This window comes from Emydura macquarii, unplaced genomic scaffold, assembly GCF_026122565.2.
Source record: "Emydura macquarii macquarii isolate MOO-44397 ecotype Brisbane River unplaced genomic scaffold, CSIRO-AGI_Emac_v2 contig_3220, whole genome shotgun sequence".
Classification (NCBI taxonomy): domain Eukaryota; kingdom Metazoa; phylum Chordata; order Testudines; family Chelidae; genus Emydura; species Emydura macquarii.
In genome coordinates this window covers 9,039,784-9,054,858 of record NW_027133357.1, presented here as the reverse complement: position 1 = coordinate 9,054,858, position 15,075 = coordinate 9,039,784, and the positions used below count along the sequence as shown (strand labels likewise).

At 52.2% G+C, this 15,075-nt stretch overlaps 1 protein-coding gene across 1 annotated transcript in view; it reads left to right on the top strand.

Moving 5' to 3' along the window:
• PIK3C2B (phosphatidylinositol-4-phosphate 3-kinase catalytic subunit type 2 beta) overlaps positions 1–15,075 on the top strand; it is a 69,077-nt gene that overhangs the window by 16,340 nt on the left and 37,662 nt on the right. Inside the window, exons 2-5 of the mRNA XM_067531869.1 lie at positions 4,806–5,826; positions 10,233–10,333; positions 11,355–11,509; positions 12,329–12,449. Coding sequence (XP_067387970.1) covers positions 4,894–5,826; positions 10,233–10,333; positions 11,355–11,509; positions 12,329–12,449 — 1,310 coding nt within the window. The 5' untranslated portion in view covers positions 4,806–4,893. The remainder of the gene's footprint in view (positions 1–4,805; positions 5,827–10,232; positions 10,334–11,354; positions 11,510–12,328; positions 12,450–15,075) is intronic.

The window sequence follows — 15,075 nt, the reverse complement described above, 5'->3', positions numbered from 1 at the left end:
AAGCCTTGCTCTAGTTCCTGGTGGACCGGCGTCCACCTCACAAAACCCAACCTCAGCGTCTCAGCAGAGGCGCCAAAGCCTGGGCGGGCTGTGGAGACTGAACTCCTCCCTGGCACCTTGCGGGGGTCCTTCCAGGGCAGGGCTGAGCCGCGTGGGACAGGCCCCGTGTGTTGGGGAGGATTGCAGTACCTGCGCGCTAGATAAATGATGCCCTTCAGCAACCTCAGCACAAGGCTTTCCTCACCATAGGCGTGACCTGCGAACGCCAGTCCCGGGGAGCCTCTCGTGCTGTGGTTGTGTGTATGTGGCTTTCCTTTGTTTAGGCCTCAGGGAAACCCGGCCAAGCCGGGGTCAGCCCAGCCCGCAGCGCAGTGCCGGCAGGCCACCAATAACTCACGGAAACCCTGCCAAGGCATCGCTAACCGCAGCAAGGGATCTTGTGGGGACAGGGCAGCCTTGCCTGCCACCCAGAGAAGGCTTAGGCACAGGGGCCAGACGCTGCTTTCCCTTGCCTATGCCAGCCGCAAGGCGCTGAGGAGCAGGGTCCAGGAAGGGGAAAGGAGGGTGTGTATGTGTGGGTGTGTGTATGTGTTTTACCTCGGAGTGTGCACATGTTCGTTCTTGTCTTTGCTTTCTCTCTCCATCTTTAAAGCTCTTCTCCTCCCTTTCTCTTCTGTCTCATCCCAGTGCACCCGCCTGCCTCATAGGACAGCACAGACAACACTGAATTACCACCAGGAAAGGTCCCTGCACCCCACCCTCCTCCTCCGCATCCCACTTTCTTTTCTGCAACTCTCTTCATTCCAGTCTCCCTGACTGGAGAATTTGCCGTGCCTGAAATTCAGCTAATGTCCCCAGATAGCTCCAAAGCATCCCTGATACCTTGGGCCTATGGTAGCTGGTTTGGCAGATTCCCCCCCGTCCCCCCGCCTTAGCACAGCCCCATTTCCACCACTGGTTGCTTTTCAGGAACACTAAGGGGAGTATTTCCAAGATGTGACTTCACTGCTGCGCTGGGGCGTCCAGAGGAAGACCTCTCCTAACCTCGCCCTCCTCGTCTGATGCCACCCACCCATGTGGTCTGAGCAGGGTGTGAGATCATTGCAGTCTCTGTTTTATATTTTTCGTTGGCTTTGTCTCCTGCTGATGTTTGCTCCCCTCTTCTCATTGCTGTAAATCGCTAGCTGGCCAGGTTTCTCTGGGCAGAGGGAACGGCGCTGTTTTACTGCCTCATATACATGTGCTTGGAGCTTGGCACTCACAGAATGATGGTCACTTTATTTCCAGTGCAGACGGCATTGCAATGCAGATGCTCGACACAGGCTGTTAACGTTTGTGCCTGGAGCTCTGGTTGACTATAGTGGGGGAGCAAACTAGGGAGCGGGCCCCTCTCTCGTTGAGAGAGGAATCCTGCCCTGGAATGCTGAATCCCTTGAGCCTGAATGTCTTCTTACTCACACGGCAGTCAATCAGGAATAGCTCCACTGCAGTAAATGGAGTTACACCGACTGGAAGCGAAAGGAGAATCGGGCCTCTATTTCTTCTAGAAACCCCGTCCTCCTGAAACAAACTGACACTGTGACCGCACGACACTGACCCTCTTCTATTTCAGAGGGCAGGCCACATTTTCAGCAATGGAAAGCAGAGGCCCAGATGCACGAACTGTGCATGCAATTAGCAAGATCGCACATGCACATGGCTCGGGTCCTATTGCCCTACTTGCCTGCCCGGTCGCCGGATGTGTGCGTGGAACTGCGTGTCCACTTTTGTGTGCACAGGCATGGAACAGGCCTTTGGCCGCCGACAATCTTTGGAAGCGGAGCCTCCTGTATTTGACTTTAATGAACTATGCTGCCATGCGATTTTCATGGAGATTTTTCCTCATGACCCTGCGGAGACAAAGGGAGCAAAACATCAACCGTATGGGGTATCTTGTCCTGAGAAAGTGTCCTCCATACCACGGAAACATGGATTTGGAGATGAGGACCCGCTGGGCTTCCGGCTGGGGAAGCTGTAGCTGCTATGTTCCCTTTATGCTGGGCTAATTAGAAACCCCCTCCCCAAAATGAAACTCATTGCTGTGGTGGTACATTGGGCCAGTTTATATGCAGGAGAAATAGGACATAGTAAAACCTGGATTATAGTGAAGTAGAATGAAAACTCAGTATTGTTCCCATGCTTCTGATGTGCACATTGCAATAAGAGGGCTGCCTGTCTGTCTGTCTCCAAAATGGTCAGGGATGAGTTCTCTTTTTGAATGACTGGCAGGTGTCCTCTCATAATGAGCACCTGCACCTTCCAGTGGTTCCCATCGACATATCCACAGAACTGTGCGGGGGTGGCAGAGACAGGGTGACACACAGGGGAATGATCACCCATCGGAACGTGCCCATCCCAAGTTACCGTCCAAACATCCAGTTCCATTGGGTGGGGTGTGGAACAACCATCCTGTGACTCACTGGCACACAGCCGTGAAAGCGATGGTTAACCATATGGCATCCCAGCACTGAAGGACGTAAGATATGCATGGATTTTACTAGCTGAAATGACTCATTCAGGGGCTCTGAGCATTCAGTGACACGGAATCATATAACCCATGGCACTATAGTGTAACAGGTCCTCATTGTCCATGTACTGTATACCTGAGCTTCATGGAAGCAGTGGGGGCAGAACTCCGACCTGCTCCAAAAGTACAGGCCCCTATTGCTTCCGCAAAAGGAGAATCTCTGTTAGTTAGCAGCAATAGAGGGCTTATGACTCACAATTTAGCATCTCTGATTCCATCCAGTAGAAGTTGTGTGGGTGCACGCATGCTCTCTCTCTCTCTCTCAATTATAATCTCTCTCATTATCTAATTCTTCCCATACCCCTGAAATCAGGATAAGGGGAAAATACCCAACTCTCCCTTTTCAAAAATGTATTCACCCACTCGCAAATGCTGTTCTTTGCAGAGCTGTGAGCTTGTGGATAAAGAACAGCTCTATTTCATAGCAGTGTCTCTGTGAATGATCCTCCGCCTTTCCCCTTATAAAGATCAAGAGGAGAGTGAAAATGCGGAGCTGGCCATCAGCTCCAGGGATTAAAAAAGCCTGATGCCTGTGTCTCCTGAGGTTTTGGTCTCGCTCCATTCTCCTGTTTAACATCCATTTAGTTATTTATTTTGCTAAGAAGGGAAGAGGAGGTGAAATGTCCTTCCTCTGAGCAACATCGTGTTGGCCGGCAGAGACATCAGCAGTTTGCATTTCTGAAAGCGGAGTTCCAGGGCACCAGATCAGTTAGAGGAATCTGGCGCCGTGCTCTAGAGTTCTGTGGTTATTGTGGTTTAGATGTTTTGGGCTGAGACCAAGAAGCAGGAAGGTGGTTTGAATCTGACTTTTCTCTCTCTCTCTCTCTCTCTCTCTCTCTCTCTCTCTCTCTCTTTTGTTTCCTTCTTTCATATCTGAACTTTGGAAAGTAAATTGTGTTTTCAAGGCTCCACAATCCGGGGGCTGCATCGTGGAAACTGCTCAGCATATTTGGGAGCAGCCTACACTTCGATTATTCTTGGTTAACATAGAGCACCTCCGGTGTGCTAGGTGTATTTCAGCAATACGAAGCCAAGGAGCTGAGATTATTCTACCTCCCCTTAAAAACAGTGGATGCCCAGTTCCCATTAATACAATCGGGAACTGACTGTCCAAATCCTGTTGGTGGTTTTGAACAGTCTCAGCCATGAGATTTCCCCAGGCCAAAGGGTTTAGGTCAAATCTAAAGTTACAGGACCTGATTCCCTGGGCGGTCATCGTGACCTGGTAGCAGTGTACAGCTACTGTCGTAAAGGCTGATGCAGAGGAAATTCAGGCCCATGTTGTTCATTGTTCACACTGAGTAAGAGAAACCCTGCCATCCCAGAATCTCCTGTGGCCTTGTTATGTGCCCCTTCCACTGCAGTGGGTTTGTGTAAATGCAGGCTCGCCGTGATCATCTGAGATGCTCAGGTCGCTTCTACTCAGCCGTTTTATTATTACTTGTATGGAGGGAGCGCATGGGGGCGAAGTAAGGCTATGTCTTCACTGCAAAACAGGTATGTTTTTACACTGAAGTAACGGAGACCAGGGCATTGGTAGTTTTTACCTCGATGTAGCTAGTCGAGGTCACCCCTATACCCTCCAGATGGAGTTGGCCTCCGTTATCTTCATCGAGATAAAAGCTGCCTGTGCCTTGTCCTCACTGGGATTTTACGTCGAGAGAGATATCTCAGTGTAAAAACACACAGCCTGAGATCAGAGCCACATTGCGCGCAGCACTGTGTGGAGTGACAGACAGATCCCGCCCCAAAGAGCTTGTGGAGTAGGTGGAAATCCATTTGCCGTGGATAACCAATACTACTTCTGTCTGAGTCAGAGTTCTGAAGCCACAGTGTTCGCAGGTTAGGATGCGTTAGGCTGTTTCATTCAAGGATTCTCCTCCACTCGGCAATCCCTCCCTCCAGAACCACCACACCGGTTTGTGGAAGCGGTTAATTTTGACAGCACTTTGGGATGCCCGGGGAAGTGAGTGTCACTGAGTAACGCTGAGATTCTGCTTAATTCCCATACAGCCACAGGGCAGGTGAATGCTATAGTTCCAAGACTTACTGGGGCTTGATTTCCAGAAGTGCTGGGTATTTGACTCGCCCATTGTCTTTAATCAAACTTGTGGGTGCCCAGTCCTTCTGAAAGCCAGGCACTATATATATGTAAGGTCCTTATTACAACCAAGCCTTCAGTGAAGCAGTAGCCGGTGTGCTGGGACGCTGACCCTGTCTTTGTTGCTCTCCCCTGCAGGTCACTGGTGGTGCAGTATGTCTTTGTTCCTAACCCCTGAGCCCAGCAGGAAGTAGCAGCTGGTCCCTGGCACTTGTTCCCCTGAGAGATGTCTGCGACCCGAGGCAATGGAGAGCACTGGAAGTCTTTGGAGTCGGTGGGGATCAGCCAGAAGGAGCTGGCTCTGGCTGAAGCCCTGCAGATGGAGTACGACGCGCTGTCCCGCCTGAGGCAGGACAAGGAGGAGAGTCAGGCCAAGCAGAACACTGACCGGCCCCTCATTTCCTGGGATGACCCTGCTCTGGATTACAGCAAACCCGCAGTCAAGAACAACTGCCCCGGCATCAAAATAATGCGCGGTCTCTCTGGCTCAGACCCCACCCTCAACTACAACTCCCTCTCAGTCCAAGGGAGCTCCAGCACGCCTGGCACCAACAACTCTACCTCATCCGTCCCACCCTCTGAGCCAGAGAGCCAGCCGTGGCTGAAGGGCCCTCTCGCCAGTGACTACCTGTACATCTTCGACGGCTCAGAGGAAGACTTCCTCAGCGAGCCACTCAATGGGACTTCGTGCCAAGATGGCTCCCCCAAGAAGCTCTCCCCTCCCCCGTTGCCCCCTCGCATCTCCATCTGGAGCTCCTCTGAGGTGAACCACTCTTCCCTTAAAGACCCCCCGCTCTCCCACAAAGGGCCCCAGCCCAAAGACATCAACATGTTCTCCTCGGCCCACGAGCTGGCCGACGGGAAGCTGCTGGGACGCAGGATCTCGGAGGAGGACCCCTACGGTGCCATGGACTACGACGGCATCAATGACGCCATCACTCGCCTCAACCTGAAGTCCACCTATGACACGGAGCTGCTGAGGGAGTCCACCTGGGGCTGGAAGGAAGGCAGGAGCATCTTTGAGAAGGAGACCACTGGAAAGCCAGTGGCTCGGAGCAAGACCATGCCACCGCAGGTCCCTCCCAGGACCTACGCCTCTAAGTTCGGCAACCGGAAGAACGTGGTGCCCAACAAGAACCGCAGGATCTCAGTGGATCCGGTAAGAGGCTTTTGGTTATCTCCTTAGAGGCTGGACTGAGAGAAGCAGGAGTGAAATTCCCCTAGCCCCCACCCCAATCCTCGGCTGCGCCTACCCATTCACAACTGCTCTTCCTTAAGCTTGAGCTCTAGGATTCAGTGGGGAGTGAGGTACACCGCCATTAGCAGCCTTCTAGGACTGTCTTCACTGCATTGTGAACCTGGGTCTGTGGGACCCAGGCTGGTGGCCTCGATGTTTCCAAGCCCACGTTTGAGAGTCCACACTGCACTGTAAAGCTGGGTTGACAATTGCTGGACCCGCGTCTCGCCACCGTGCTAGTGCGTCCATACCCGCACCCTGCAGACCTTCTGTCTCGTATCTGTGGCTTGACCTGGATCCACACTGCAAAATAACAGGGCTTGGACCCAAGTCTCAGCGGGACTCAGGCTCTGATTCACCCCCTAGCAGGGTCCAAGGACCCGGGTCCTGAGTGCTTGCTGATGATAGCCAGACTGATTTGTGTGTAGGCAGCTTAGTGTGCAGTGTAGAAACACGCATAGAGGACTCTCACCCCTCCCACCACCACCATTTGAGAGGAGTGCCGGGCCACGTCCGGGTGTGCGAGGGAGGCCTCGCCCGAAGAACCAGGGAGAGCACCACAGAAGTGAGATCTGGCGAGTAGATCCCCAAACCGCAGGGCCATGAGGCAGGGCAGGAGATGGAGAGGAGTCCAAGGGGTGCAGGCATTTGATAGCACTCCATTTGCAAGGGGGTCAATGGGGGAAGGAGGTGCTGGCTCTGCAGGGCAGGGCTCATGGCCTGTCTGTGAACTAGCACTGTGCAAAGCTAAGGCCAGGCCAGCTGCTGGAGGAAGGTCTAGACTAGATTGCAAAGGAGTAGATGAAAGGCAGGAGAGACGAAAGAGCCAGGGAAGTGATGCATACCGGAGGAGCTGGGATGTGGCCTTGCACACAGACAGCCTGAGCGCCTCATGCTTTTCTCTGCATGCAAATAAATCTCTGCATGTGTCTCTCGCTCCCCTCTCTTTGTCTCCTGACTACTGTAGGGAAACTGGCTTTGCTCTGGCTCCCTGTCCTCAGTTTTCCTAGCTCCGTGTAGGTTTCCTTCTGTGTTGTCCAATGTTGTTTACGCATCTTTATCAAGCATGTCTGTGCATTGGCTCAGGCCCCATTCCCGGGGGATGTCAGTAAGATCCCTTTCCTGAAAACATATCACCCAAGAGGTGGATCACGAGGCTGTGGTCTTAACCCTTAGGGAGGATAGATCAGAGTGAGGAAATCAGCCTCTTGAGACAGCTGGGGGGAAGAAATGCAAATCCTGTGACAGCCCCGTCAGCAGCTGGTTGTGATCAGCAACCTCGCGCACATCCCCCTCTTTCCAAGCACCGATTATCTCTCTCCTTTCTCAGCTAAGGCCACGTCTGAGCCTCACTGTGCCACCGTAGGCATGGCCACAGCCAACAAGTGAATCTGTGGGGCTGGGGCAAAGGCTTCTCAAACTCTTCCCTGTTGTGAATCGAATCGCAGCTAAACCAAGAGCTGATCTCATGAGTCCCTCCTGTCCCGTTTGCCATCACGCAGACCTTCTCCTCTGCCCTTCGCACTTGCATAATCACCCTGGGGCTACAACAGCCATTGCTGGCATTTGAAAGCAGTTTTGGGGCAAGTGTTTCCTGTACTTCTGGCAGCTGAAGAGAAGGAAGAGGAGCCAGCATCTTGTGATCAGCTGGGTCCTTGCAGACCGTCAGCAAAGTGCTCCGCACATCACAGGTTGAGAAGCACTGGTCTAGGGGGACACTCATGGGTTCTGGGAGCCCTTTCCCCACATCTGCACCGCCTCTTCCCTCCAACAGGTACACTGTACTGGTGTTAATTAAACCTTTCATCACAAGATCTCCGAATGCTAAAATCCTTCCTGTTGCAAAATTGCCATGGGGTCTTGATTGGCCATTGTCCACCCCTGTTCAGGACCTTGATTGTAAGACTCAGCTGTAGGTCTCTAGCACTCAGAGCTACAATGCCGTTTAAAATCTGCCCAGGATCATTTGGGATTCTACCCCTATCGATTGTGATTGCTACCTCAACAAACAAAGCTTCTTTGCCTTTTGAAACCCTGAACTTAAATCACTTTGGCCTGCTTGTACGTGGCTGCTGATTGGTGGCCGGTTGTGACACCTGGGTTGACATGTTTCCTTGAAGTGCGGCCCTGGAGAGTACAACAGTTTGTGCTATTTATAAGGTCCAGGGGAAAGTCCAAGCTAAATGTGGGTCCTGCAAAAGCCTGCCCCGGTCAGACAGAATCTGCGTCACCAGCCCTGACTGTTCTATCTGCTCTTCTTGGCAGTGATGCTAAGAGCTAGTAAAATGTCACAAGATCCTCAGGAAAGAGACTGCAGTCTCCCTCTAAGCAGTAGTGTGACAACTTTCCGGCTAGGAGTGGAGGGCTCCAAATTACCCTTTGGTTTCAAGCTTGCTTTCTTCCCCTGCCAACCCCTTTACAAATACATATTCTCAGGCCCTTCCCAATGCTGTCCTAGCTGGACTCCTGCTGGAAAGGGGGCTGCAGCACATTCCTTCCCAAGACTCTGTGACTGGAGATATCCTCTCCACACCCCAGCCCATGGTATCAGCAGCTATTCAGGGAACGGGTGTGTTGGGAGGGGGGGGGAATCCGTCTCGGATGTGATGCAGAGGATCATGCTTCCAGGACCAGAGGGGTATACATACAAGTGAAGTTGCCTTCCCTGCTAAGTCCTGCAGGACCCCCCTCTCCTCGGTCAGTGAAAGATGCAGCTGTGGGCGGCTGGTGGGGGTTATGTAAGTCATTCTCTGTTTAATCAGTGCCAGAAACTCATTATGAAAAAGCATTAAAATTGTCTTTAGTGGCTGTTGGGTTTTCTCCCTTTCTCTCCCTCCCGTGAGCTGTGCTGGGGTTAATTGCTCTGACAGTGGGACCATTGTTTGCTCAGAAGGAGCGAGCAAGGCTCTGAGACCCGGGCAGGCACATGCATGCACGGCGCTAGACTGAATATGGCGCTCTGCGGGCTGCTGCCTATCCAGCTGGCATTCAGGAGGGAGGGGAAGAGAGATTTTAAACAGGTGGTGGGGAATGGGGGCCCCTGCTGGCACCGAAACCCTTTGGGGATGTTCATCTCATTTCATTGTTCTAAGCACCAGGAAGTTTCTTCGTTAGCGTTTTGTTTGGATGTGCTTTATTTCTACTGAGAGGATGTGTGGTGCGGGTAGGGCACTGGGCTATTTGTAGTCTATTCCTGCCTCTGCCACTGGCTTACTGCATGACCCTGGGCAAGTCCCTTTGCCTCTGTTCACCCAGCTTGTCTATTTAGATGATAAGATCTTGAAAGCTGTGTATGTCTCTGACTCTGTGTATGTAGCATAAAGGGACTCTGATCTTAGTTGGGGCTGCTTGGCTTTACTATAGTACAAATCCTAATATGGGACCATGGAATAGTCACCACGAGGAAAGCGGTGAAAGCCTCATTGTTTGCCTTTTTTACAAGGAGACAAAAAGATCTGCTGTAGTTCAAAAGGAATTGTTTGGGAGAAGTTCTCTGGCCTGTGCTAAGCAGGAAGTTGGACTTTGTGAATCTAGGACTAGCCAGTGGGCCAGAAAACGCACCATAAAGAACTGTCCTACACTGGCCAGTCAGGAGCTACCAGAGCTTTGCTATCTCTAGTTGCTGTGACTCTGATTCTCTTCTCCATCTCTGTCTTTGTATTACCACGAAGATGAAAATAATTGTGAACTACTCGTAGCATTTGCTGTGCTGGCACACGGCGTGGGGAGAACCGTGTACTTCGTATGCTTATACCTGAGGTGACAAGCCGAGCCCAGGGCTTGAGGGCATTTGGGGTGATGTAGGTGACTCACCAGCCTCCTAGAGAAAAAGTTTTTCCTAATATTCAACCTAGACCTCCCCCACTGCAACTTGAGACCATTGCTCCTTGTTCCGTCATCTGCCACCACTGAGAACAGCCTCACTCCATCCTCTTTGGAACCCCCCTTCAGGTAGTTGAAGGCTGCTATCAAATCCCCCCTCACCTCAGTTGTGGTGCTATGAACGTGGGATTCGTACCCCGTGCCTGTGGGGTTTGGGGCATGACGGCAGGAGAGCAGAGCTCGAGGGCTGTTCTCCGGCGTGGTCGTGTTCTGTCAAGTTAGCTAAAGGGAGAAGAACTATGTCTTGGTCATCCAACTCGAGGTTAGATGGCAGTGAAGACATTGCCTGTGTGTGTTGTGGGGGAGAGGCAGTAGGCAGCATCCCACCGTAACTAGGAAATGGGCTCAGTGGAGTGGGAAATTGGAGCCTTTCCACTCCATTGGCTGCTGATTGCGTGAAGCTTGTTGCTACTATCTCTGCTTCTCTTGCTCTCTTTCCGTGTCAGGTTGCCTCCCGACTGCACCCCTTAGCCAATGGCTATGAGCTGTTTGAAGTGTCCGAGGAAAAGGACGAAGAGGTGGCTGCTTTCTGCCACATGCTGGATGTGTAAGTACCCGGGCCGGGGGGAGACGTGTTCAAGCTGCCTTTCTGGGCTCTCCCCTTAAGCAGCCTGTCCTGCAGCACACAGCCATAACTCAGAAGTCCTTCGGTGCACTGGTGGCTGAAATGCCATGGGGATTTAATTACTCTGTCTTAATTAATCTTGGGAGAAGGGAAACATGCTCTTTGTTGTCTCCGATGTTTGTAGTGCTGGGGAAGGGTCATTCCCAGGGTGTGAGTGAGGAGATGACAGGCCCATTTGTATGAGGCTGTGATGAGAATCTTTGGCACAATTCCATGCAAAGCGGCTCCAGGGAGGAGAGTGGGGATGGGGCCCTGTCGGGGTTTGAAAGCTATAAATGGGGCATTCAAGGAGACAACATCAGGATGCCACTCTCCGCTCTGCTCAACTCTCTTGGGCTGGGAGAGCTTTAGAGAGGGTCCGCCTGGCGAGATGGTAAATATCTTCTTAAAAGTCAGGGCTCGCCTCTCTAACAAGGGACATTGCTACATGTAGGTGAAGGAAGGATGGGGAAGCGGTAGGGGGAACTAGGATCAGGGGGAACTAGGATCAGGCTCCATTAGGACTCTCTTAGGTGGATGGTTTCCTGACATAGGCGAAATGAATGCACCAAAGCAAGCAAACAGAGGCCTGCTGTCTATTAAATGGATTCAAGTCGGTATCCTCTGCTGGCCACCTGCCTAGCCATGGCTAACTGGCGATCTCCCATAGGGGTTGCGGCCTGAGGTCCGGAGTGGGAGGTGGCATTGCAGATGAGTTCTGAGAGGACGTTCCAGGCATGAGGGGTGGCTAGCTGGTGTCGGCCATGTGAGCAGAGGAGATCACTTGGAGCTAGGACGAAAAGGGCGGAGAAGAGGCCAGGACAGAGTCCTCTCCTGCCTCTATGGAAAGGGGGAGAGGGGAAGGGGAGGAGAATACCATGCAGTGAGGGACAGTGTGGGATGGGTGCCGGATGGGGCAGGGATCTCTAACTCCTCTTCTTGTCCCCTCACCTTGCGCCTGCAGCTTGAGATCTGGCTACAGCACTAAGGACTACTCCCTCACCGGCTTTGTCTGGAGTGCTGTCAACCTCAGCCCTGAGCACCTGGGCCACGGCGTCAGCTTGAAGGTGACGGTGGTGTGCGACAGCGTGCAGGAACCGCTCACTTTCACCTGTGACTGTAAGTCCCCTCGTGGGGGGGCAAGCGTGGTGCTCTCCTGCCCCCATGTCCACCTGTGAACAAGGTGTCCTCGTGCTGTGAGAAACTCACACCTCCTCCAGTCCCCACAGCAACAAGGGGGCTAAGATGGCTGCCGTTAGCGGCTAAAGTGGTGGTTGTCTTCTCCATCATCCTGCAAATTCATCTTCCAGCTCCTCTGGGACAGAGGTGATCCCACTGACAATGGCTCCTCTCCCAGAGGAGAGAGTGCCTGTGCGGCCCCTATGGGTGGATGTGTGCTAGAGATGGGTCTGGTCTAAACCTTGGTTCTGAATTTCTCTGTGTCCCCCTGTAATGGGCTGCCCCAAACACTGCATCCGAGAAGGCCAGAGAGGGGTTGAGATCCAGGTGCAGATGTCTCAGCTCATTTTCACACTCCATCACTGCGTGTGCAGTGCGGTCTCAGGTCCTCGTTTTGGATGCGGTTGCCTGGATACAACTAAAGCAGGATAAGCCTTAAATTACAGGCCTGATCCAAAGCCCACTGAAGTTAACAGGAGTGTCTCCGTTGACTTTGCTGGCCCTAGGTGGTGGCTAGCCACGTGGTTTAGAGGCTGCGCGTTGTCTTGCCAGGCAGGGATGGGGCCCTGGGCCGGGAGCACCGTGGAGGCTGTGTGCAGCTCCTTGTCTGACTCCAACTCCAGACTGGGATTGGGGGAAGCGACTGAGGGGCACTGAGTCTCGGTCACTGTTCGGAGAGAAGTGGGTGGGATGGGGAGCCCCAGGGAGTCATGGCCTGAGGCTCACCCTGCTGGGTTTGTTCCTTCTCCAACCCCACAGGCTCCTCCACGGTGGACCTGCTCATTTACCAGACGTTGTGCTACACGCACGACGAGCTGCTCGGCATTGACGTGGACGACTTTGTGCTCAAGCTCTGCGGCCTGGAGGAGTTCCTGCAAAAGTGAGTGAGCGAGCGGTGGCCAGCTGGCCGCACGCAGGGACCTCAACCAGTCTGCCCTGGTCCCTCATCCCTGGTGCACCCAGAACACCCCCGGTGTCTGAGGGAGCTGTGGGTGGAAGAGAGCTGTCGAAGCTTTGCTGTGCTAGGGGCAGAAAAAGGGGTGCCCCCAAACACCTTCCGCTCTCCCCTCTTTCATCTGTCCTTCCTTTCATGCTCCTTTGCACATTCACATGACGAGCCCCGTTGTTGTTCTGGGGCCCAGCCCCTCCCACTTCCCCCGGGGCAGTGCGTCTCCTGAATGGACTGGTGCTGTGCAACAGCTGGGTTTATGTGAACGCCCCCCCTGGATCAGTCCATTCCCTGCCTCCCGCATCACTGGGGTCTCTCCTGCCAAGAAAGGCAGGAGTCTTATTCTCTGGCTGCAGGGTATAAGTAACTCCTATGGATCCCATGCGCAGGGGAGATGATGTTTGGAGAAAATTAGAGAGCGGCCAAGAAGAGCTCTTGAGATACTAATAAAAATCATGATGATACTCAGCGAAATGGCTCGGGCAGGCAATCAAGTCAAGAGCTTAATTTCTGGTATTTATTTTTAAGTGGCTGGCAAAAAGCTGCCAGCTGGGGCCAGCTGAAAAGGGTAAAAAGAAATTTGGATCTGGGAGAGGGAGGGGAGTTTTGAAAAATGTTTGCTGTTGCCAAATTTTCCTGCAGAAAATGTTTTGTTTTTATGATGAAAACCCCAATCCTGCTAGTTGGGAAGCGGAAAAATGTCAGACAAAAGTGCAGCTTGGTCCATGACTAGGTTTCCTAGGTGCTACAGCAATACAGATAATAAATAATCCTATGGGGAAAGGTGCCATGGTGACAGGCATCCTCTGTGTATCCACAGGACAAGTGTGATTGAAAGATTCCCCATGCTGCCCTGCTGACGTGTCTGTCCTGGTGGGCCCACATCTAGGAGGGAAGGGAATTGGCTCAGTCTCCGTGGCCCATTCTGTCCTTGGGAGGTGGGGGGGTTGCCAGTGGCTAGTTATTGTGCTGTGGACATGTATCCTCTGGGAATTAGATTCTTGCTCTCACATGGGCCACCAAACTGCCTTTGGTCTCTAACAATGAGGTGGAAGGCTCCTTGCCATTCAGCCATCTGGGGTCCCTCACTTTGGCTTTTTAATTTGCTAACTGTCATTTTTGGTCCCGTGTGTTCCAAGCGCCTAGTGAGACAAGGACACTCGGGGACAGGGAGGTGCTGACTGGCCAGTGACTGAAGTCACCCTACTTGTCAGTCTCTCTGCGGCTGAGTTACTCCTAGTTAGTGGGACCTGAAAGGTGGCTTTCATTTTGCCTCTTCAGAGCTTGTGGCCTAGAAATGAGGACTGAGAATGTGAGCTGGCACGGGAAAACCCCATATTATCCTGGCTGGGCTGTCACTGAACAGACTTTTAAACCGCATGGAGTCCTCAGCAGAGGATGACTTGGAGCATACAGGAGACCAGATCCAAGGGAATAAACTGCCCAGATCAGTTTGCTTTCCAGCATGGAAAGCAATAAAAGCTTTCTAGTCTCAGGCTGTTTCCTGCTCCTCTGTCGCCTTGGCAGGGAGTACGGGAACCGCAGGCTGGCTTTCTCTGCAGTAATGGAGGGAAGTGTATGTAAATGGCTTAGAGAGCAAAGTCTCAGGTTTGGTATTACTAGACGCCCTGAAACCACAGCTTTTAGGTCCCAGCCTTTCACCCTTCCCAGGTGGTGGAGCTGAGTACTACTGAGTCTGCTGCAAGATGGCCTGCTGCTTTTTGTAATTGCAGCCGTTTGCCCTGGTACAAGTTTCCCCTTCTGGCTTTTTTACATTGCCTCCTCCCCAGAGGTTGCTGCATTTCATAGGTGGAGGAAGTCTTTTTCTGTAGATAATTGATTTAGTCGGGGTTGGTCCTGCTTTGAGCAGGGGGTTGGACTAGCTGAACTCCTGAGTTTCCTTCCATCCCTAATCTTCTGTGATTCTATAATCTCTCTGTAAAGCTCCTTAGGACAAAAGGCATTCTCTGGATGCAAAATCCGATAGTTCTAACATACATTACATGGGTGTATAGGCAAATAAAGTATCTCCTGGTAATTACATACAATAAGCCAGAACAAGCTTCCCTAAGAAGCTGATATACTTCAACAAAGTCATCGGGAGCTTTCCTATCAACTGGACTGGACACAGAATGAGGCCCTAAAGGGGCAGCTGCGAAGTCTTCTTGTGTAGGGGAAACTCCCGGGCGGTTCCATTCCCTGCCCCCTGCATAAAGGGCATGATTACGATTGGGAAAGGGATGAGGCTGTGCTCCAGCAAGCCTCATCCGGCTGGCAGAATGCTCCAGTCCTCTAAAGCAGCCCTTCAGTTTAGAGTCACCTTTCCCCTGCTTTCCTTCTGCACCAAGCTCATGCCTGGCTGAGGAATAAGCCCAGTATCTATTAGTGGGTGTGTGTTTTAGAGAGGGGTGTGTGCATACCATATATTTGAAATAGTCATATTTACCTAACCTTTTATATATATTTATATATATATATATATATGACCTATATAAAAATCTCTTCTGGTGATTGCTATCGCAGCTGCAGGGGCTTGCTGGAAATGCCTGTCTCCAAG